Source organism: Drosophila subobscura, chromosome O (genome assembly GCF_008121235.1).
Source record: "Drosophila subobscura isolate 14011-0131.10 chromosome O, UCBerk_Dsub_1.0, whole genome shotgun sequence".
Classification (NCBI taxonomy): domain Eukaryota; kingdom Metazoa; phylum Arthropoda; class Insecta; order Diptera; family Drosophilidae; genus Drosophila; species Drosophila subobscura.
In genome coordinates this window covers 4,763,186-4,787,800 of record NC_048533.1, presented here as the reverse complement: position 1 = coordinate 4,787,800, position 24,615 = coordinate 4,763,186, and the positions used below count along the sequence as shown (strand labels likewise).

The 24,615-nt window shown below is 43.9% G+C and overlaps 1 protein-coding gene across 2 annotated transcripts in view; it reads right to left on the bottom strand.

Moving 5' to 3' along the window:
• Positions 1 to 24,615, bottom strand: part of LOC117896066 (transcription factor E2f1) — a 37,168-nt gene that overhangs the window by 3,353 nt on the left and 9,200 nt on the right. Inside the window, exons 2-4 of one of the 2 annotated variants that reach the window (XM_034804085.1) lie at positions 20,766 to 20,796; positions 1,721 to 2,523; positions 849 to 1,652 (exon numbers count right to left, since the gene is read on the bottom strand). In XM_034804085.1, coding sequence (XP_034659976.1) covers positions 849 to 1,652; positions 1,721 to 2,200 — 1,284 coding nt within the window. In that variant the 5' untranslated portion in view covers positions 2,201 to 2,523; positions 20,766 to 20,796. Of the gene's footprint in view, positions 1 to 848; positions 1,653 to 1,720; positions 2,524 to 7,872; positions 8,011 to 20,765; positions 20,797 to 24,615 lie in introns of those variants that run through there. The other variant, XM_034804086.1, reaches the window with a different exon arrangement.

The window sequence follows — 24,615 nt, the reverse complement described above, 5'->3', positions numbered from 1 at the left end:
TTTTGTTTTTTTGGCAAGTGCAAACGCTGCCAGATTGTTGCAAACAGACAAATGTTAACCCAGCAAAAAAAAATTATGCTGCTCCTCTCCTTACCGCACACAACCGCCATGGAGGAGGAGAGAGAGAGTTCATTAAACGGTTCAAGGCGAGCGGAAACATTAAGCGTTCAATATATATGTATTTATAAATAGTGCAAAATTTAGGAACAACTCTCCACTCTCTCTCTCTCTCTCTCTCTCTCTCTCTGTTGGCCTGGCAATATAGAAATTTACTTGATATCAAAATGTAGGCGGCAGCTAGGAGGCTGGTTGGTGGTTGTGCGGTGTCGGTGTCCCGTCCCGCACCGTCGCTCCCTGCCCCAGTGTGTGCTCGTTCCATTTCGCGCCTGCCTGTCGCTGTCTGCCGTGGGGCTTGCGACAGGAGTCTATAAATAAGCGCCACGTTTAATGGCATGCAGACGCAAAGAAGAAGCAAGGAACAAACTCTGACGTCGTCCGATGTCTATAGTACATAGGAACTATACCATACATTACGCTAAATCGCTCAACTAAATACAAGTAAATGGCTTTCTCATCTACATTGCAGTAGGAAGAAGTTTTGAGGGCATTTTCTGGCTACACCAAATGAAAGACAAAAACAATTGCTAAGGGAAAGCGTTGGAATATTGGAATAACCAATTATAGAAGCATAGATCATGGATCTAATCCATATTAAATCATTATTTAATCGAATTAATTTAATAGTAAACTTTCCTTTTTTGCCGTACAACTTTTCTGCCATTTCCAGTTCATTTTTACTCATAAATTTCAGCCCTTAGCCACTTTGTAGCCCTTCCCTTTGTACTCACCACAAGCTTTGCCTCCGGTGGCGCCTTGATCACAATCACAATCTGATCTTTGAACATGTCCACATTCAGTAGATCATTTTGCGTCACATAGGCCTTGCCGCCGGCATCCTCCACTTCCCTGGAAATCTTCGCCAGCTCGTCCCGCATCTGATCGAGTCGCATGTTGAGCTCGTTCTCGCGATACTCCAGACGCTCGGACTCGGCCTCGATGCGACGGGAGCGCTCCTGGCTGACCATCGACTGTCCGCCCCGCCATTGGATGTTGTTTTTGGACTTTTTCTCCAATATATTGATGCCCTCGAGCACGTTGGTAATGTCGTAGATGCGACGCTTCTGCACGCACAGCCGGGTGGAGGCCTCGTTCAGATCGACAACGCCGTCGGGCGACTCCTGCAGCAGATCGACAAACTTTTTGGTCAATATACCCAACGAGGTATCGGCCCGATTGCGATCGCCGGCCGATGAGCCGCCGCCGCCTCCGCCTCCGCCGCCACCGCCGGTGCTAGACACCGAAGCGGACAGCTGCTGTTGGGGCGTTGTCAGCACAAACGAATGTTGCGTAGCCGACGGCTTGCCGCTGCTCCTCTCCGACACATCATCCTCTATATCTAGCTCGAGTTCGTGCTGCTGCTGTTGCTGTTGCTGCTGTTGTCGGCGTTGCTGTGGCTGTTGCTGCTGCTGTGGCTGCGGCGTACTGCTGGCCCCAACATGCTTCTGATAGCCAACAGTCTGATGCAGAAGGCCCTGCTTCGCTTGCTTCTTGGGATGGATCTCGTCGGTGACGGGCTGCGGCCGGCGCTTGACCTGGAGAGGGGCAAAAGCAAAGGGAAAAGGGGTTACAGTGGTTCGCATGGAGTGGCTCGTGCACATACCTTGTAGTACTTGGTGATATCATTCGATTTGCTGGTCACACTGACACCAACACGCTGCTGTTGCTGCTGTGCATTAACCACTGTTGCGGGTGTGTGGACTCCTACTCCTCCTGCGCTCTTATCCTGACTGATGTACACGTGATCTCTCAGATGGGGGGCCACACCGCTGTTGCTGTTGCTATTGCTGTTGCTGTTGCTGTCGCTGCTGCTCAAACCGTGATCATAATCCAGATCCAGCTTCTCGCTTTTGATCACAATATTGTTGTTGTTGTGGTTTGTGGTGGTGTTGCCTCCCCCCAGCATGTCGTAGTTGAGTCTTCGTGCCACATAAGTGCCACCGGAGCCACCATAATGTTGTTGTTGCTGTTGGTGGTGCTGCTGATGTTGTTGCTGTCTCTGCTGTGTGGTGGTGTTGCCGTTGCTGTTGTTGTTTCCATTGCTGCTGCTGTTTGGGGCAACAGGCACGAAATATTTGGACATTTCGCTGCAGAGTTATCCGCAGGGGGAAGTAAAAACAATAACCGTTTGGTCGGCGCTCTCTCTCTCTCTCTCTCTCGCTCTTCCTCTTTATCCGTTACTCTCGTTAGTTGCGCCTGGCAGCAAGGCAATCGTCGCTGGCGTTTTTGTGTTGCATACTTTTAGGTGCCCGCTCCAACGAAAAAGGTTGCCACCCAGTTGGAAATGTACTTGGCGGATAACAGTTGTATTGTACTCTGTGTGTGTGTGTGTGTTATCTTTATATCTCTCTCGCTCTCTCTCGTTTGGTCTTATCAACTAAATTAGCACCTAAGGATTCTTCACATCTGCAAAGAAAAAGAAAGAGGAAAAAGGTTAAATAAAAGCTTCAACTTAAACATTCAAGTTATATTTGTGACCTGCTTTCAGCCAGACTTTATGCATTTGGCACATTAAACTTTTGATCTCTATTTTTGCTGTTGCTTTGTTGTTGTTTTTTTGTTCACTACAAAAACTAAAATGCAAAACGAAGAGAGAATTGAGTGCGCAGGAAATGCAAATAAATGCGACAAGCAAAAAGAAAACAATTTTACGGCTATCAACAAATTGTAAAACCAGACAAGAACAGGTAAATAGGGTGAAGTATTCGACTGCTTTATACCCTCACCATACATCCACAAGAACGAAGATTTGAGGAAAGTATTTATGCTACAAAAAGCTCCCAAGATATCTCTCTAGCAAGATAAGTTTTGTATGAGAGTGTCCAGCAAATTGCAACCAAAAAGATGATAAGCCCTACCCCTACCACAGTAATAAAATACACACAGGAACTACCATGGAAAACATAAAATAAAACCAGCGCGGGGCACAACAAAGATTGTAGCGCTCTCAAATATGTCTAAGCCCCGAAAAATGAAACGAAACGAACCGGATTGGGGGGGATTGTTCTTTTTTTGGTTTGCCAGCGGCAGGCAGCTCTGAAGCATGCCGAAACTATTTCGGAATACCACAAACAAGAAGAAGACTCACTTGCGAGTCGTCGCGCACAAAATGTCAATAAACCCGGCATAAAATATTAAACAATCAATAGGAGCCCCCTCCCTACTGTTCACCCTCTTGCAGGCCAACACAGCGTGAAAGAAACGCAAAAAGAGAAGGCGCAAAAGAAGATAGAAGCGAGTAAGAACAAAAATCCACAGGTAAAAGATGAAAATAACGTTATTATTACTGGCTGTGGCCAGTGTGGAGTGGAGCCCCGCTTTTGGCAAAAGTCAAACCCCATGAACGCGTACTCGGCTTGCCCCTCTCTAAGCCCTGTCTTCAGTTCATTAGAAGAATGTCTTGGCCCCATTTGGTAGAGACCTGAAACATGAATGGATGGCAAAGACAGACGCTGGCAAATACATATGTAGCTACAACGAATTAAAAGGCTCAAATAAGCGTAAAACAAAATAGAAAATAGAAAGAAACCAAAAAAAAGAGTAAAGTGTGGAAGAGTGGAAACGGTTTGCAATGGCAATTAGCGTGTACCACTGTGCATGCAATGTTCATTTGCATAGAACTCTGTTCTGGGCTTAACGGCAGGGCCTAGAAACTGTTAGGAATGAACAGAGCAGGAAGAACAAGAGGAGCAACAGGGGGTGGATGGTGGGGTTCTGTGATAATTGCCAGAGAGTAAGCAAATACACACACACAAACAGAAAATGGTAAAATGAACCCCGAAAGCCAACTAAAATTTCGTATGGAATTTGCTGATATTTGCAAAGAAATGGAATGCCAAAGACGTGCGCGGCAGGTAGAATCTCGTCACACTGGCTTCTAAAATAAATATACACCTGAAAAGCTAAACAATTTTATAATATCATTTAGACTTTAGAATGCATTTTGGAACCTTAGGAACATGAGTTCTTTAAAAAAGATATTTTCGCTCTATCTCTGTTACTTCGCAGACCTCACCGAGTGCCTTTATCTCTCTACTCGCACTCCCTCTCTCTCGCTCTCTCCCTTCCATTGAATTGCACGGCAGCGTTGGCGGCAACTCAACTCCGCTGCCACCCTCTCCAAAAACTAAAAAAAGAAGAAGCTTCGCAATGATTTCAGTTATTTCATGTGTGAGTGTGTGTGTGTGCCAAAAACGGTATCTGCTTACAGACCAACGAACACTCCAGGTAATTCAAATCTTCTACAAGGAAATTGTATACTCTCTCTCTCTCCCGTTCTCCACTGCCGCGCGCTTCTTCTCCTTCGGTTCTACAGTTCGAAAGGCAGAACTGGTTGTCGGTGCACAAACCATGGGGGCTGGACAAAAGCTGAATGACGACAGAGGGACAGTGGACAACAGCAAGAACAACAAAAAAGGTTTTAGGGCATCCTACCAGGTAGGTCCTCTCCAGCCGATTGAAATTTCCAATTTAAAATTTCCTTTGATCCCGCACGCAAAATGCAAAACAAGTAGCTGGAAATATTTGTCCGTGAAAGATTTGTTGCATATAAAATTACAGTGAAACGTATAAAATTACTGCAACAAGAATACGAATTTTTTAGCAAGAAAAACAAAATGCACAAGGAGGGGCGGGGTGCGGGTGGTGCCAATTTAAAGCTGGAAACTCTCCCTCCCCTCAACGATCTGTATCTGTTGACCTCTCAAAAATGTACCCCCGTATCGTAATAAACAACTTTTAAGTGCACTTGTCCGTCATCTACTCACATATTTATCTAAAAGCGACACAAAGCAATGCGAATGACAGCAAAGAGGGGGAGAGATAGGGAGAGGAAAATAACATTATGCAAACAGGGAAATGTACACGAAAAATCGTGGAAAATGTGGCCTACAACGAATGGAAAAGCAAATGTACATACAAATCAAGCAAACAACATGTGCCTGGTATACCCTTGCCTCAGCATATAAAACAAATGTGGAGAAAACATCGGAACAACGTTTAAATTATTAATCAAGGCATTGTTAAGACATTTGTCAAAACCTAAATCAATCATTACGAGCAAAGGGTATTTAATATTCGATACAGCACTGTCATTGGTTATTTTGTGTATTTTTTCTCAATCAACATTGACGCAACAGAGCGCATAGAGACACTCTGCACTGCTTGCTCTCTCCTCTGCTTTAGTTCTCCGCTCTGCCTTTTCTTCTCTTCGCCCTATTGAGTGGAGAGAATACATTCAAAAGACTGATAAAGGCAAAGGCTAGAAAATTGTGGCGGTCCCAAGTAAATAGCGGGACCAAGCAGTGGCGTAGGCGAAGCAGCCAAGCGGCTCAAGGCACGCAATGCGTCCCCTCTCTGCTCTGTTCTTTCTTTTGCTCTCGCCGTGTGTTTATTTCAAATTAGTAAAGGTAACAAAACGAAGCAAGCAAGTGGAAGAAAAGAAGAATAACAAGATGAAGAGCCAAAGGAGAAAAACAGTTTGCAAGGTGTAGAGCATACAGGGTGGAGGCATTCCTTTGGTTATCTTTTTCCTCTTCTATTTGTGTGTGTGAGTGAATGATTGGAGGGATTGTTTCTTTCCTCTTCACAGGCCCCAAGGCGCTGCCATCAAGTATTCGCTCTTATAAGCCTGCAACCGGACATACTATCTCTCAGGCATGACATTTACAGTTATTTAATTATTAACAAGGCATTTACGAATGCATTAATTATGAATTTAATTACGAATTTACAAATATTTAATGCAAATTAAATCACAAACCCAGGCACGGAAACCGTGCTGCCCGGACCCCCACACACACACACATACGATCCATCAGTGCTGCAAACACACACAGACACACAAACACCTATCCAATAAGGCGTCGTAAAAAAGTTTCGCTTTCTTTTTGCACATCATTTTGCATGCGCAGTGGAAAAAGTAGAGACAAATACAGTAAGAAAATAATACAAAAACAGTGCCTACTACAAGTATATACATATGAATGTATGTACTAGCACTACTATAAGGTGTTAAGCACCATCCACGAAAAAAAAAAACAACACCAACGATTGCAGCCATTGAGCAGAACACGATTTTTGTGTATTGCGCGGTGAGTGAGAGAGAAAGAATGTGCATTAGTGTGTGTGTTTTTGGGATGCTGAGAGAGTGAGAGCGACAGAAGCCGGTTGGTCGGTGCTGCCGGATAACAGCTGTTACTCTTTCTAGCCGCTGACAGATGCAATCCACATGCCCGTTCTTGTGGATTCTATTCGGCTTTTAGCCGGTTTTTATACACAATTTTTTGTTGCATTTCATTAAGCCAATTATCAATTACACTTAGCCTAATGCTCTTTACGGTTTCACTTGCTGTTGTTTGCCCACAATCATCAAAGCTTAACCCAAAAATGCCAATCAACTTGGCCAACAACGATAGCGGGGGCTGGTGCCTACACAGCAGCTAATTATTTGCACATAGAGCAGAAAAGGTGAAACTTACAGTACACTGTTAGCCAACACTACAGTGTTAGCTAACACTACACTGTCAAGTCCAAATCGTCGTCTGAGAAAGCCAAAAATGATTGCCGAATGGGCTTTACAGCAGAGGGAGGGAGAGTAAAAGAGATGCACAGAGAGTGAGAACAAAGTGGCTTATAAAATGCGTCGCAAAATATATTTTGCCGACAAATTGCAAAACAAAAAGAAAATCGCATGGCGGGTATAGGGTTTGGTATTGGAAACCCAATGCCGGGAGCAAAGCAGATGGTCTGTAGGGTTTCCACAGTTTGGGGAAGTACCGTGGGTGTATACAAAATACATAGAAACGCAGCACATATTTACAAAGTATATTTAACTGCCTGCTCCACTGGAATGATGACGCATTAGATTCAATCGAATATGTGACTGTGAGCATGATAACAGGCACAGGCACACCACATACAATCCAAGCAGTGCCGCCGACGGTACGAGTGTACCAGTGATTGGGGGGCATGTATGCACATGCCCGTTCATGTACTATGTATGTGCATATGTATGTTTGTATTTATGTACATATTCATGTACATGCATGTCCGAGACTGTTCTCTGTACATACACGCGATTAGGTGGTACACATATGTATTAGATTAGGCTCCGGAAAATGTTGATAAAAGTCGACAAAATTTCACATAAAACGTAAATCAAAGTTACCAGCTCAAGGGTTTTCATGCAACTATGATTAGAAAAAGGAAATGAGTAGCCGTAAATCATATTATTTTTATAGCTTTTAAACGCGAATAAATAATTAAACAAAACACAACCATTTTAATTGTTACCACACCTTTTTCTTGATTCGCACAAGGCCTCAAGTGTTTTGTAGCTCTAAGGAATCTCTTTATGGCTTTTAAATAACTATGACTTGTCGAATCAACGAAGCATGAGCATAAATAAAGCTGCTTTAGTTAAGCGTTAACCCTAAGGTGCCAGAATGTAATCCTCTCTCTCACTCACGACTGCTTTAAACAAACATAAAATAATGGACAACACATTAGCTTCCACTTCTGGACGTTATCTCGAGGTATTTAATATAGAGCGGCGGGAGCCCTGCAATATTGAGGAGTGCCGACTCGGGGGCTACATATATAAAATCAGTACGTTTAAAGGTTATGATGGGGCGCGCTTTGGTATGCACGAATGCAGGGTGCCGCAGTATAGTAAACTCTGGAAGAATGATTAATTGAGAGGAATGTGCTCATTTGGTTTTTAATTGGTAAATACATAATTATAATTGAACGCACCTAAAATTTAAATTTTCGAGAGACTTCTTATCGTCTGCTGTTTGTTTCCTTTTCTATTGGTTCTATTTTTTCCGGCTTTCTGCTTTCTTTGTGGCCTTTCCTTTTCCCCTTTTCACATATTTCGTTTTGTTTTATATCACAAACAACACCAACAATTATTGGGACTGCTGCTGTCTCCTCTGTTGCTGCCCTGCTCTGCTACCCGCTTGCCTATGTTGTCGCTGGCAGCTCTTCTTCTTCTTCCGCTACCACTGCTTTGCCGCCGCTCTGCTTCCTCTTCTTGCCCATTGAATATCACACACGTTTCATATTTGCAGTTTTCTCCGTTTTCATGTGCTGCTGCTGCCGATCTTTCTTCCTCTTCTAGGGTTCTTCTTTCTGCTCCACCTTCTTCACTCTTCTCCGCACTCCAACACTCACTTTTCCTCCTCTTCTAATGCGCAAAAATGTTCCTTCTCAACATGTGTGCGGGGTGTTCCGGATATTTGAGTGTGTGTGTGTGTGTGCGGGAGTGTGTGGGAACTTTTACTACGTTGGCGACGGGGTGAGGTGAGCGGTGTGTGACGTCAGCAGTTCCAAAAAAAATGTACTTCGTATTCTTGTTGTTGGTTGGGGTTTTGTAGATATCACATAACTGTTACACGCGCGCGCCACACTACTTAACTATTACTAATATTATTATTTAAATAATTACAGTTTTAGTGCTTTTACAGGGCAGTCTTTTGGTTTTTTGATTGGTTTTTTTTTCTTTTCTCCGTGCAGTTTTTTTCACATGCTGCGGGTGTGGGGGGAGTATACCGCGAGACGAAACGGAGCAAACCGAACTTCACCACGTAAACGTAAACGAAAAGTGCCGCCTGGCCTGGAGTCGCGGCCTCGACGACTACAGCGACAGCAGCAAGGCAGCAGCGACAGCAGCAGCAGCAACCGGCAAAAACCAACAAAATCCACACTGAGAAACACAGCGACACGAAGAGCGAGAGAGAGAGAGAGAAGCCAAGAGACACAGCGGGAGAGAGCAGAGGCAGCGTGTTGCGTTACGTTAGTTTTGCGCCAGAGAAAACGTAACTACCAGCTCTACGCATCGCGTGCGCTTGAGACTGCCCAAAAACGTAATCCATGAGGCAACAGTGTGGAGGCGGGGCGTGGGCGGAAATTGTGATTTTTGTCGATTTTTTGACTTGTGTATTTTTGCACTTTAAGACCTCAATCCGTGACGTCACTTGTTTTTTGGTTTGTTGTTCCACCTTCTTTAATTTCTCCCATGGGAAAAACCATGCAGCACGTTTTACGTTTTTTGTGGTTTACTTGTATTCTTTCTTTTTTGTAGCTTTTCGCTTTTAGTTTTTTACTCACTCGCGACGGCGGCAGCAGCGGCCACAGCGACAGCGACGTCGCGAGTTGCGACGTCGTCGGCGAAACAAGCAGCAACAACAAACAGAAAACACGACCAGCCGTGAGGAAAGAGTGGACGAAAAATGATGCGGCGAAGCTTGCGAAAATGCTAAAGAGGCAGAAAACGGTGCGCAGCGCTGCTCTAGCGGCGAATTCACGGCAGCAGAGCAGAGCAGCTGAGAGCGCGCGCACACACACTCAAAGCAATGGCGAGAGAGCAAGAGCCCGAGAGCGAGAGCGAATATAACGTAATCAGCAGCTGAGCGGCGGGCGGGCGTGTGTGGAACGTATTGTGGTACATTTTGTAAGAAGTGGCATGTGGAAGCCAGACTCTGATTCGGACTGGGACACGGACCCCCCGCACCCAATTGCACTTACAAATGCCGGCTACGAAATGCTCCAAACGGAAGTGGTCGATGACGTGCACTCGCTGTTACCGCACCCACAACAACAACTGTTTTGTGGACCCCATCTTTATCAGTTGTGGACCAAGTGTTGCATTCTACTTGAGAGACAGCGGCAACGTTGCCAATTTTCATGCACTTGCAAAAATGTCTCTAAACCAAACTTTTGGATAGCTCCGCGAGTTCATTGATCCAAACAACAACAAAAACAATTAACTGCGTTAAATAACATCTGCTCAAATATATGCTCAGGCCACAGTACACACGGGCATTGGAGGGGTGGTGTTATCTATGTCACTGTATTGTCATCGTCTGTGCCCATTCAAATTATAAGACGAAGGCAGACGTAAGAAAACAAAAAATCAAGCAAATTATGGTAAATACGCCGCTAAGAACGGTTCACGCTCAGAAGCGAGAGGTTTGAGGTCAATCGATCATACGCATGGAAAGCGGGAGGTAGTGATGTGACCACTTACTTCGCCACTTACCGCTTAGCGGCCAGGCATTTCTTCTGTAAATTAATCGTACTTAGGCTTTTCTTTTGATAAATAGTTTTTTTCATTTCACCGTTTCTATGCAGTTCCGGAACTTATTTAAATCCAGCATTTAGATAAAATGTGTATTTGCATGAAACTGCTTTGAATGCAAGGAAATTGTACTTGTAGTCTCCCGGTAGCTAGTGAATTCATCGAGGACTGGATCTAGGAGTGACACAAAAACAAATGTATAAAGGCAGGAACGCGCACATGGACACACGCACTTCCAGTTAATTAAAAGTATTTATGACACTCCACATACAACCACACACACACACGCGAAAAACATAAAAAAAACTGTCTTGCACAAAAGTACAAAAGTCCAAGCCAGGATCGTGGGAAGTTCTCTCCCTCCCTCTCTCGCACAAAAGCAAAGGCAGACGGACGAGGGAACAACAAAATCCAGCCATAGAGATACTCTAATTGCATATGCAGAGTGCAGAGCGGCGGCATAGCATAGCCATAGCCATAGGAGCAGCGGAGCCAGATGGAAGGGGCCAAAGTTCCACTCCTCAGGGTGTGGGGTGGGGTTGGTTTGTGTGTGAATATGTGTGCATGTGTGTGCGGTGTGCTGTGTGCTGTGTGGGGTGGAGTGCTCTGCTTGTCGTCTGGTCGGGTTTATGAGAAATGCGAAAAAAATTACACTCACGGTGTCACTGTCGCTATCTCTGTCTGTATTTCTTGTGTCTCTCAAAAAAGTCTCAGCCTTCCCTAAAAGGATAACATCCGTAAGTCCTTGCCAGGCAGACAAAAAAACCAAAAAAATACGAGAACACACAATACAAAAAAAATCGTAAAAAAAACTAATAGAAATTTAAAACTGGAAAGGAGATTACGTTTGAGCAAGAAAAACGACGAAGAGACGAATGGAATAGGCAGAAAAGTGGAGAGAAACGCAGCATAGGGCATAATGCAGATTGGAGAGTAGAATTAAAAATTGGAGAGGAGAAAGTGTGTGAAGAGAGAGAAAAGTGATCTCGCATTGGAGACTAGTGCAGACATGGGAATGAAGGAGAGAATATTTCTGTGAATTTAATGCAATAAAATATTTCAGTTGATTACGGAAGCCGCAACCTTTATTTGATTTGTTCGATTATAATCAATTTTAGCCACCAGACGGTTATCGCCGACGGAAAGCAGAGAGAGGAAGGACCCGAAGGAATTGGCGTCAGGCATTCATCAGCTTCCTTAGCGTTGCCGCCGCCGTCGCTGACATCCACGTCGACGTCAACGTCAAATTTTGCCGACAGCGTGACAGAAGCAGCAGCAACCCCTTTACCGTTGCTTTGTGGGGTGCAGCAAGGCATTTTTACAGCCTTCCAGCTACACAGACACCTCCCCCCAACCCTATAGAGGTAGACATATGGGAAATGAAAGGGGGCGAGGGGCTGGCTGGGGCAGAGGAAACCGCGACGCCGGCAGGGAATGCAATCAGCAAGAAAACTACTTGAGAATCGTTCTCCATCTCCCGCTCTCTCTCACCCTCTCTCTATCTCTCTCTCTCTCTCTGGCGCAATATTCAAATATGAAAATAAAAGTGAAACGAGAGAAGAGAGCCCTATGGAGAGCAGAGACGAATGTTAAAGTTGACGTCGACGTCGCTGCATGTTTGACAGACTGCCAGTCAGTGAAATGATGCTTGGCTTTTGCTGTTGTTGTTGTTGTTGTAGCTGCTGCTGGGGTGGACCCCATTCGCAGGCAACTTTTCTGTGTGAGCCGAGTGTCTGTCTCTGTGCTCTCCCCTCCCTACCGCTGTTTCTGACTTGCGGCAACATTTATTGAATTTGCCCGCCTCAAATGGACTTGTGTCTACTTCTTTTTTTGGCTCACCCTTAAGTTTCTTCCCCTCTTCACAGCTTTTTTTTATCAATTTCCATTTCCTATGCAAATTTCCTTTAAATTGCACATTAATTTGATTTGAAAGTGTTTTAGGACTGCAGAATAAAGAGTTTTTTTTAGCAAGGATAAGCCTGGGACATTCGACGGCGGAACCTTTGCTCTACAACCGTTAAGGTGTATTTTTTCATACTTCTCTCAGTTCCAGTCCGAATCTTTCTCGCATTGTTTTGGAAAATCAGCTTACAAATAAAACACACAAGAAAACAATGACTACAAATTACGAATCACATTGCTCAACGATCGACATTGAGACGTGCGACCCCCCCACTAGCCAGGCGAACTGCCCCAAGCCTCCCCCCTAGACATCCGCCCATTCCAGTGTAGTCTGAGGTATATACGAGTGTAGTATCCACAGTAAAACTGGACTACCTGTCCGCCCTAACTGCGAGTGTGATTGCTCAACGGCACACACAGGCAAACAACAGACATACAGACAGACAAATACTTTCTGGGATCGACTTTATATGGTTAGACAACGTTTCGGAACGGCCAGAAAGACAGACAGTCGACCCAAAACCTTGAGTTGGTTTTTCTGGTACGCTGTGGCTCTGACTTTTCGGACTCTCCCGACGTTCAATGAACTTCTCTCACTCACTCACTCGCTCGCTCACTCCTACGACTCTCTATTCGTTCAGGCCATCTCTGTCTAAGCCATAAAATTGCTTCCAACAAAATGGAATTCTTATTATTGTTTAATTATACATTTACATTTAAGTAGAAACACCAACAAAACAGTGCAAAGAAATTGGATAAACGTGTGTGGGGAGAGCAGAAGAAAATAAGACAAAAGATTCTATTAAGAAGGGGGAAAGAAAAACAGAAGTCACTTGACGAGAAAAATTGGAGAAATAAACTTACAGAGAAATATATTTCCATCACTAGCAGAAATTGTAGTCTCAAACATTTAAGGGATATTTGTTGTTAAGAGTTTTCTTGCAACCTTTTCATCCACTCTCCTTAAAGTTCTACTTTTTCTAGTTTGCCACTTTCTTCCAGTGTGGCTTAGCCTCTAGGGGTGGTTTGTAGTCTTTGAAAGACACAATAAATTAGAAAGAACCACAGAGATTTGTTCAACAATTTAAACACGTTATTTCCCTCACCAATGGGTAGATATATTTATTTTATTTTATTAACTTTTTATTTCCCTTTTAATTTTGTTACTTACTCATTTCCATGCTTTGAAGGTGCTTGAACAATTTTGAAATGTAATCCAAAGTATTTTTGTTTTGGCGGTAATAATTTGTATTATATAATTAATAATTGTGTTTTATGTTTGACTGGCAAAACGTAATTTGAATTTTAATAAATTAATAATAAGCGTTTGAATTGGTTTAAAAAGAATTTGGCTCCTTGAAAAATGTATTAATAAATAATGAACAATAATCTTCAATGAAGAAAAGTTGTTAGTAATAAATAAGTTGAAGAACAATATAATGAAAAGAGTTTTTGTTGAACAGTAGTTGTTCTCAGTTAAAAAATGTGAAATTTAAAATATGCGAAACACTTAAAACTTAATGAGATTTTGAAGAAAACTTTGAAATGTTTAACATGTGAAATATATTTAATAATAAATAACAAAAAGACTTGAAGGAAATGCTTTTGTATTGCAATTTGGTTAATAATTTTTGAATAAAAATAGAAAAAGATTTTTTATAATATTTTCATTTGTGTTTATAATTTATAGAAATTCTGGAATTTCTGCTGTGTTATATTTGTGTCATGATTGGGGAATTTTGATTATAATCCTTGGTTGGTGGTCCGCCAAATGCATTGGTATGTGTGTGTTGTAACATTGGTAGGCGGTTTGTATCTTAAAGATACATTTTTCAACCGAATTTCTCGGTTTGTTAACTTTGAATTAATTGTAACTTTTGTGGGTAACTTTTAGGGTTTCACTGAGCATCGACTAATATTATTCTTATGATTGGCAAAATTCAACAGAAACAACGTCATGTTCCGAGTAAATAAACAATAAATAAACAAATAGAACGCGCGCTCGGGATCGCTTCAGATCGGATCAACGATTAATGATTCAGAGAGGAAGACGATCACTTCCACTTTCTGCTGCGTTTGGTTTGTAAATGAATATTGCGTAGAGCTCTTGCCCGTAGATCCGAAAAGAGAAAGAGTAGAGACCAGGCCAAGCAGCAGCAACAGTGGAGAGAGAGAAAACAGGAATGCAATTGCAGAGAAAGAGCGAGAGCAGCGATCGTGTGTGTGTGAGCAAGAATGGGCAAGGGAATGCACACCCAGAGACAGATAGAGAGAGAGAGATAGAGCGCGCTGTAACGGGGCGTAAGTACGAAAAGGAATGCAAGGAACAAGAAAAACAACAACAAATAAGGGAGGATAATGCAGCAGAGGCACAAGCGGGAGCAGGAACCTTTAAAGCTCGCTCTCTCGCTCTCCCTTAAGTACATTTTGTACAATAGCTGTGCCAATGTCTGGGGCCAAGGATTTCTTTCTATTGTTCCAAGGATTCCTTTTGATTGACTAAATGACACGACCCCGACGACGGCCAACTACTTTTACGGAAGTGCAGTAGCAGGAGTCAGAGTACAAGAGAGAGTGAGTGGCAAAGGAGAGCGCGTTCTTCATCGTCTGACCTGCTTCAAGGGTCTCTCTGTCTCTCTGTCTCTCTTTTTCTGCTTCCCGATGATCACGTTTATAACGATTATTATCATGATGATCATGAGCTGGACAGGTGCTAATTGCTGGGCTATTTTCTAGGTGCATTGAACCCACAGAAGAAGTACAAATAAAGCATAAATTCCCCAACAAGCAACCATCACTGCCCATGCAAATGCGCCACTAAACAAATCCCGAATCAAACGGAAATGAAAGAACAGAAATCAGAACCAGAAATCAGATCGGTACTTGCCTAATAACAGGGAGCAGCCAGGACACGTCCCGTACCGACCCGTCCACTTTTTGATTGGCAAAAAAAGAGAGAGAAGAAGGCAGAAAAGCGACAGACACAGAAGGAAGAAATTATAGTGTAAAGAGAGTGAAGTGAGAGCAGGAGGGATACAACAGCGCGTGAGATAAGCAATTTTAAAATGTAATCAGTTTCTGGTTGAGATTCCAGAGACAGAGAGAGAGAGAGAGAGTGAGAGATAGAACGAGTGTGGAAGGAGAGAGTTTAAAAATCAGCCCAGCAGCGGATATGAAACAGGAGATGACTTGTCTGGCTGTCTGGCTGGGCAACCTTAACCCCCTTCGGCCTCTCTCTTAATGTTTTTCTTTTGGAGAAAGAGTCCAGGCCTAGAGCCCACAACATCAGAGAGGTGTCGAAACATTGTGTACCCTTGGAAAAAGCAAATCAATTCTGTAATTCTGTAATCGAAGAAAAAGTTTAAATATTTTTTTACGTATTTATTATTTGAACTAAAACCAAAAGACTAAGTTTGAGCTTGCTCAAATCATTTTAATTGTGGTAAATATTAATTGTATTTCTCTCGTTATTCTCTTTTATTCCCTGCCAGAGCGTAATGACAGTTAAAACAGCGGCCCAGAGTAGTGCCCCGCACGCCGTGCTGCATGGAACAGTCGGCGAATGTGTCCTGCGGGATGGGTACAGGCTGCCCAGGACATTTGCTTGCGCTCGCTCGTGTTGCATTCGGGTTCGATGAGAGCAATGAGCGGAGTTTGACATAGGGACGAACGGACGGACAGTCTGACGGTCTGACGTATTGCCTTATGCGTGTGTTTCTGTGTGTGTTTGTGTGGCTGAAGGAGAAATAGTTTGCAGCTGCCGCATGCCGCATGGGTTCCCGTTGTTATTGCTTTATGGCTGGCACAAGGGAAATAAACCTTCTTAGCGCATGCCACAAAAAGCGGCAGCAACACAGCAAAAAGGGGAGTAAGCAGCAGCAAGTAAGAGAGTAAGAAAAATATACACAGAAAGGCAAAGGGGAATTGGAAATATCATCATATAAGAGCACGACCCTCGCTATAAGGTCTAAGCGGCTAAGCGATCGCGGAAATCCAAGTGGGTATCCGAACCCTATAGAGATGACGACAGAAACCAACAAGAAGTACTTGAGGACACCCATGGAAACTGTGAAAACGGTTCCTTAGAGCTACTCAAACATCTGTTGAAGGATCCACAGAAACGATAAAACCAACAGAAAAACTTGCCGAATGGAAAAAGATTTAATATTGATAAGAGCCAACCTTGGGGAACAGAAGAACCCAAAACAATTTGTGATGGAACAGTTGGCAACAGAAATTGAAGATAAAATCACAAAGAAGGAGGGAGAAACCTTTTGACTTTGTAGATGATTAAAATTAAGTGTAAGCTCTGGGGGAATACCAAATGGAATTAATTGGAAAGATTAAACCTCTTTCACATCTTTCACACCTTAAGGCGAATGGAATGCGGATTTAATATAATAATATTCCAAGCTGAAGGATACGCAAACACTCTCCCAAGTTACAGCAAAAGTGGATCCAACTCCACTCTGTTTAATGAATCAATAAAGTCATTAGCATTAGCATTCTAGGACCGCGACCTGCTCTTGATTTATAACTACTGCAGCACCCACTGACAAGGCTTGATTAGAGTGTTGATCATTAACTAAACAGAAATAGAGAGAGAGAGAGAGAGAGAAATGTCTACCACTTGTAGGACTACCTGAAGGATTGCTGGACTACCTTTTGCCACTGCTGCTGGGGTCTCGTCTCTGTTCTTTGGACACCGGTTTCCAAATTTCGGATACGTTACTCCCGATACCCTCACGTTTTTCTTCATTCGTTTCATGTTCAGCTATTTTAAGTAACAATAACGAGAGGAGCCACACAGCCAGGCAGCACAGCAAGAGAGCGGTGAGAGGCAACAAAAGCTGATCGTTCCCCCACTGTTCCCCTCTTGAGAAAACCTTCGGGCCAAGTACCAAGTACATTCATAAGATCTGAGGAATGAGCAGAGACCAAGAGCAAGTCCAGGACTGGCGGCGAGGCGGCGGCGGCGGCAGCGGCAGCCTCAAATGTCCCAAGTTGAGATTCAGGTTCAGGTTGAGGTCGATCGGGTCCCAAACCATAGGTAGAAGATCTCTTTCGTTTGTTGCCTCTCTCTCTCTCTCTCTCTCTCCTCTTTTGGTGTATCTTTGCTGCTCTCTGTATATCCCTTGGCTGCGCTTGCGCTTTTGTTTTTCCCATTCACGAAATTCTTGGAAATTCTTCTTTCGATCAGTAAATCTTTAGAGCCGGAGCCAGAACCAGAACCAGAGAGCGAGTGCCTCGGCCTCGCCCTTTGTTGTACGTACGAGAAGTAGTTCTTGTTCTGGTTACGTTTCCTATTAAATACAGGAAAGGACAGTGCACTGTGACAGGACACTGCAATTAGCTTGAGAGAGAGAGAGAGTCCCCAAGAGTGGGTAGCGTGGGAGCTTCCTCTTGGCTTGAAAACGGAAGTGAGCCCCAAAAACCCAGAAATCAAACAGCACACGGGCCAACGTGCAGGCAGGCAGGAGGGCAGTTGGGCATGGGCATGGCAGGCAGATGTCCCAAAAGAAATAAAAACTATTGTGGAAAAAGGTGGAAATGTGGCAACAGAAGTGGAAGGAAGCAACAACAACAACAACAACAACAACAACAACAACAACACACCACAACGCACTCTTCGTACGGTACACCTGGTCTCCCTCCGTCTTGTGTCTTGCGCAAAATTGTAGAGGAGGTACATGGAGACGAAGCGCACCCCTAAATACAACAAAACCAACAAAAGAAGAGAGGAAAAGGAAAAATGAAACGACACGTAGAAAAATAAATGTACAAATAGCAAGGCAGCGGCTGGGGCTGGGGCACCCCTCTCCCATAGTAACCAATTCTTTTGCTCTGCCTGAAGCCTCTGCTGCTACGCTGTGTTGCTGTTGCTGCTTTGTGCTCCTTTTTGCTCCTGCCACTTCAGACAGTCTGGTAGGAAAGTGGAACGAACCACAGGGTAGACCAGAGAGGGGTTGGGGTTGGGGTTGCGATGGGAGATGGGAGTGCACTCTGCGCTCTGTAAACTTCTTGCATGTTGAGGTATTACCTCAACACCTCACAGTCGCCCTACAAGAGAGATATTTACGTTGGCCATGGGCCATGTCCTATAATTGTTGCTGCCGAAATGCAACAGAAGTCCGAGTCCGAGTCCTGTCCGACTCGAAGAGGGTGCGCCATGGCTGCCATGCTGTGCCTCAAGGATCTTGTGTTAGAATGGCCCAACGCTGTCGTTTGGCTGGTTTCCCCTCCACAGGAAACGAAAAGTGGTTGCCGCTTGTTGCAGTTGCAGCAATGGGGGAAGAATTCTGCACCACACGGTGCACAGTGGGTCCAAAGTGGACTGTCAAATTACAGTGCAAATTACACATAAGCGAGCGGATACTTTTCGAGGATTCTGCTCCTCAATCCCCAAATAAAAGCTCATTCGAGTGCAGAACCCAAATTGGAACCCACTGTGCTCGGCCGTTGGAGAATTTCGAAGAATTACTCCTTTGAGCGGGCAAAGTCCAATTGCAGCAGGCGGCGGCAACAATGTCGAGAAGGAAGGGTGCCGACGGTGACCAAACGGACGGATTGACTGACTGACTGACTGGCTGTTGAGCTGAGAGGGCTGCTCCCTGGTGCTGGCTGCGGCACTGAGCCAATAATTAAACTAAACTAAAGCAACAGCAGAACTGCAGCAGAGGCAGAACAGTGGCTGGAACAGGGGCTGCAACAACCCCTAGGCGGGGGACCGACCAGCCAGCACTCCACTCCACTCCAGACAGCCCCGAATAGGGTGAACAAATTTTCATTTTACTTTTAGCTGTGCAAAAAAAAAGAGGAACGGGAGAGAAAAATAATAGGCGAAGAATGAATACCCTGGAAAACATATGGAGCAATCTTTTAAGAATTCTGTTAAGTTACTCCAAAGCGACTACCCAAAGCTATCCATGGAGGCATGGGAGAGGTCAGACCAACCTTATCTTCGCCTTACCTTGGACTCGACTTACATGGAGTTATCATACCCTCGCCACATAGCAAATACAACTAAAGGGTATTATAAATTAGAGCAAAGTCCGCGGACCGCGGAGGGTTGTTGCTCGCTTACAACTAATCAGAGGGTTTCGTTTCCCCTCTGCGAAGTGATGGAATGTTGCGCCAGGAGAGATCCGGATAGACCCCCGAGAACAGCTGGCACTATTATCCTTATCCTTATTTTTTTTGACACTTTTTTTGTTCTTATTTGAGGTTGGGCTCAGGCCCGAAGAACTATCGCGCGTGTCAAGAAAATTGTTTGAAAAATCTTTGGCATAACATTTAGCCCCCGAAAAGCGGAAAAACTGTGCGAAAACGAATGCAGATTATTTATGAGGCAGGGCCCAAAGGGAAAATGAGGGATGCTGGAGGCAGGATACAGAATACAGAATACAGGACTGATGCAATCTGTGCAATTACATGCATGAGATTTAGAAAATCGGGCGAAGAAATCGGAGCGGGTTAAAGGTGGGAGAGATCGGATCACGGGGAACTGCACCCAACAGCAACCCTCCTTCAGGTATGGAAAAGTGTCCCCGTTTCGGATCCCGACAGAGACACGCGGCTTGGGCTTTTGTGTGTGAAAATCATCAGAGCAGAATTAAATCCAAATCCCTCCCTGACAGACCCGCCCTCCCATAACCAGTCCCTGTCCCATTTGGTCGGCTTGTCTGTCCCGCTTGTCCCTCGTGGGATTAATTAGCATTCGGTTTAAAAAGAGAACGAGAACATTTTCTTTTTCTTGCACCATTCCCATTCCCATTCCCATTCGACATGCATTTAATTTATGCCTTTTGGCGGACACCAAAGTGTCAAGTGAATGTCAAACAAATCTGTGAAATAAAAATAGATAGAAGGGAAAATTGATTCGTAAGCTTAATTTTCCACACAGCAAATGAGAGAGAGAGACATAACCAGTTTCTCCTGCTGTGCTCTGTGTGAAAAGGATCCCGGTGTTTGTCCATTTGTGGACTTACAAGTTTTCATCTTTTTTTGATGTTTGTCCGCGAATGTCCCCGCGGCCAGCGTTTCGGGTTCATTTCGTTTTGGGGTTAACTTGTTCCCTTGCCATTTGTTTGTTTAGTTGTTTGTCGCACGCAGTCTTCTACAAAGTACTCGTATGGCATAGTACGTAGTCGCTTTCGACTTGTTCGCCGCGGTTCAGTGGCCCTGCCCTGGTGATACCCCTTGAACCCTTCGTACGCCGCTTCCCCGGGGAGGTTAAGTGTAGATCGAATGCTTGAAATTTCTCTTTCCATTTGCATACAATGCTTAAGTTTCAAACTAATTTGTTTGCATACAGCACAGGATTTGTTATCTAGCGAATTACAAATTACAATTAAAGAGATAATCTTTGATGCCCCTTTTAGGCCTATCCAAAGGGTTTTTTCTTGAGGAAAGACATCGAGATTCTGTCATTGATTTTTTATGGCCCTTCTTAAAAAGAGATCTTGATATTTTCTTTTGGGACCTGAAGTCTTTACAGCACAAATGACAAAGAGAATGCTCAGGCAATCAAAAATCAAATAAATGTCGTGTGCATGATAAATTGAAAATCGACTCTAGTCACTAGAATAAGGTTTTCCTGCCTTAAATATTATCTCTAATATCTTTCATATGAAAACAATATTTAATAAATATTTTGAACACTCACCAACACCAAAATAATAATTAAAGGCAGCAATCTGTAAGTAGAAATGAAATAAAAAATATTATTAGCAAAGGATCAAGTGGAAAACTTAACCTAAATTGAAGTCTAATTTGGTATTAATATTTCTTGGCACTCAAAATAGATTTTCACGATTTTGACATGACTATGCTAACAAATTGAAGGTCAAGAACAGGTTTTAGTGTACATTTTTCCCCATCAAAAGTTACGTTCATAAACATCGTCTAATGATATGTTTGTGGAGGCATTGTCGAGTTGTTTTCTGAATCTCGAACCCCACCTTTCTGGGCTAGAGGCAGGCCCCTAACCTAAATCAACACAAATCATAAAGTTGAAGTTGTCTGCCACGATATAGAGCAAAGCTTGAGGAGGAGCAGAGCAGGGCAGAGTTTGCTTGCAGGCAAACACAAACACAAATACCAAGACGGAGAGGAGTCGCAACAAAGTTGTCAAATCAAACAGAAACCTGAGGAGTAGTCGCACAGCCCATGCCATAGGATCCGTTTGGGTTTTGGTGTTAAAAATATGAGAAACATTTATAAACTTTTTGTACGCTGAACGTGAACCTGGAACCTGGAACCTGGGAGCCTGAAGCCTCCAGAGTTTCGCTTGCTGGCATTTAAAGAACTTTAGCGATTTATGCGTCTGTCCGTGGAGTCAGTATGAAACCTGATTTTGCAGTAAAAGGGCCCAGGGACAGTGGCAGGGCGTAGGTAGGAGAACCCCAGACCAGCCCGGCCAGACCCGACCCGACCATATCCAAAGACCAAGACCAAGACGGGCTGGAGTCAAAGTCGAAGTCAGTGACTATGCAATAGATGGCAAAAATCGAAGCGGGAGTCGGGCTGTTTGCCGGTGCATTCCAGTGTCTGTGCTGCTGCTGCTGCTGCTGCTGGCTCCTTCCATTGATTCTGCCACATGTTGCACACACTGTGAGAATGAATTTAATTAAAGAAAATCCACCCAGAGACCAATGGAGCGCCACACAATTCAAGCAGACAGCCGCCAGACCCCGAACTCTCGAATCGAAAACTAGTCCAAAGTCTAGCCTGGTGGGAGACTGTGGGGCAAATATGCCAATAAAATGGCTTAAAAAATATAAACTTATGGCAAAGACTAAACAATTATCAAGAATATCAAAGACAGGGTATTTCGTTGGGAACAGAGAGAGCCTTAGAAATAATTTAAGTTCTCGGAAACATCGAAAGAAAATTGAAGTTTAGATCTTTCCTGCTGCAATATGCTTAGTTTTCAAATAGTCTTTGGTTATAGCGAATTTCTGCATCATTCCATGGGTGTTTTCGTTGAATTTGTGATTAAATCTAAAGCCATTCAGTGGAACTTTCAAAACTGGAATCAATGTGCCGCCCCAACATGCGATGCACCGCTGCAACAAAATGCCAATTAAATCTACTTTCAGTGGCACATTAAAATGCAATAAAATATATATATTCTCTCTCTCTCTCTCTGTCTCTCTTAACAAATATTTCATGCCACAGACGTGGCATTCGTGGGTTCGGCTCTGCTCTGCTCTCCTTGCGACGCGTAGAGATGTGAATACTGGGCGTTCAGCGATAAGCTTACAATCATCGACTGACTGCCATGCGAATTGTATAGCCTCGAAAAATGGCAAAATATTCAGACATTCAGCCAAGTCGTCGCGGTCCGGCTGCCCCTGCCGCATATTTAGCTCGCATTGCAGCATAATTTGATGTAATTTCCGTTGCATCTTGCAGCGTTTTGTACTGCCAGGAGCCAAGTGCCACGACGACGCGACTGATTCGTGATATCGAACACCGAACCACGAAAATTATATTGTGCGCAATACTGAACCGTTTCAAGGTTACGCTTACTCTCTGTCCCCTGCCCTGCCTCTGGAACTTAGTCTCCACTTGCGTGACTTCCAACAGACACACAGAAAACAGTAAACAATGAATAACAATATCCTCATGCAATTCTGGACATCGCAGAAGGCATGCACATTCGTTTCTATGATACTATTTTGGTAGAAATATTGTATTTCTATAAGCCAGCAAGCCAGTAGCTTTCAGCCAGTGAATCCTTAGACATGAAGCCAGGAATGTGAGCCAACTTAAACCTATGGGCAGCAAAGCTCCTCACTCTTTCCAACACCCATTAAAAACGAGTGTCTTGTCAGTGTTTGTCAGGCTTAGGAGCAGCAGAAGGAACGGAAGCCTTAAGAGATAAACTGTGGCTCGCTTCGGTGCCTCCGTCTGCCCTGTCCCCCCTGTTCCGACTATGAACCTAACCGCAAAAAGTGAAAAATTTCGCCAGTTTGTGTGTGTTATCTTAACCCGTTCACTGTCCCGCTGTCCCGTCATGTCCAGCAATGCAATGAAATAAATGAAGTTAAGCCAATTTGAGGTTAAAGCCCAAAGAAGGAATTCATTATTTTTGCTGCTGTTGTTGTTGTTGTTGTTGCTGCTGCCACACGAAACGCGTGTCCTGCTTGGTGGAAAAGGAATTCGCAAAAAAAGAGAAGAGAAGGCAGCAAAAAACAAAACAAAAACCACAGAAATGCGACAAATGCAACAATAGCTGTAAAAGACTGTAAGAAACCAAAGGAAACAGAAACCGCAATAAACTTGAGCGAGAGAGAAAGATATGGCAAAAGAGATAAGCCGACTGCAAGAAATATAACCAGTAGGTGGGGGGGATATTATGTACATATGCTCCAACCATTGGCCAGCATTCCACGAATTAGAGATTCTTCTGTAGCAAAAGCCCCCGCTATATTCTCAGAGCAGCGCCTACAAAAAGCAGCTCAAATGTTAGGTTACGGCCCGGTGTCTGAGAGACATTTCCCCATGCCCTTATCTAACCCTTCACACATTTGGGAAGAACAAAAACACATCTCTATATTCTCGACCCGAATAATTGCAGTATGTATAATGAAAGCAAAGCAATCGAGCCAACCAGTTTGTCCGATAACACAATTCACATTCACCTCCTCCGGCGCAGGCTGCTGGTCGTGCTCCAGCGCTGATGTCGGGGCGGCCAACTCCAAAAGGGCATCACAACAACGTAAACAACATCCAATATCAAGGAGAGAAGCGAACCCCGGCCAAGAGAGGAGGGTCAGACCGACCGACCACCGCCATAGGCAACAACAAAACACCAGAAAAAATAAGTGGAAAGGCACAAAATATGCGATAAATGGATACCCTTTGTGGCAGAAAATGGGTGAAGTTTAGGGGCGGATTTATGGGATATTTATAAGAAATTCTTCAAAATAATGTTTCAGCTTTTGGGCAAAAGGAAACAATTGGATTTCTTTACCATTAGAGCCAGTGGAATAGAGGATTAAAATCTCTTAAAATATTTGTTAAGGATGGTAAAGCTCATAAATAAAATCAATTGCATTTGAATTTGCCCAAATTGCACATGTAAAATACGTGCTTCGATTTCCTGAAGTTTCCATAATATTCGTTTAGTATTCAAATATTCCTAGCAGGCTATACCAAAAGCCCCCACTAAGTCCATAAAACCCAATTGTGAGAAATAAAGGAAAAGCATCAACAGATTATGCGCCGCCGTTGCAGGAGGTTGTTCCATGAAGTTACTGTTGTTGCTGTTGCTGCTGATGTTGCAAGGAGCCGTGCTGCTGGTAAGGAGCAGGAGAAGGCGCGATACGATGCGTGTCTGGGCTCTTTAGACATTCATCTCCGCTGCTTCCCACCGCCCGCTCCTTGCACACACACACATTGAGAATTCCATTGAAATCGTTTGAAAATTGAGCCCACTGCAGGCGAGTGGGGGGGAGTGACTGGGGGGAACAGACGCGTCTACCGCTTCTCGTAATAAATATGCGCCA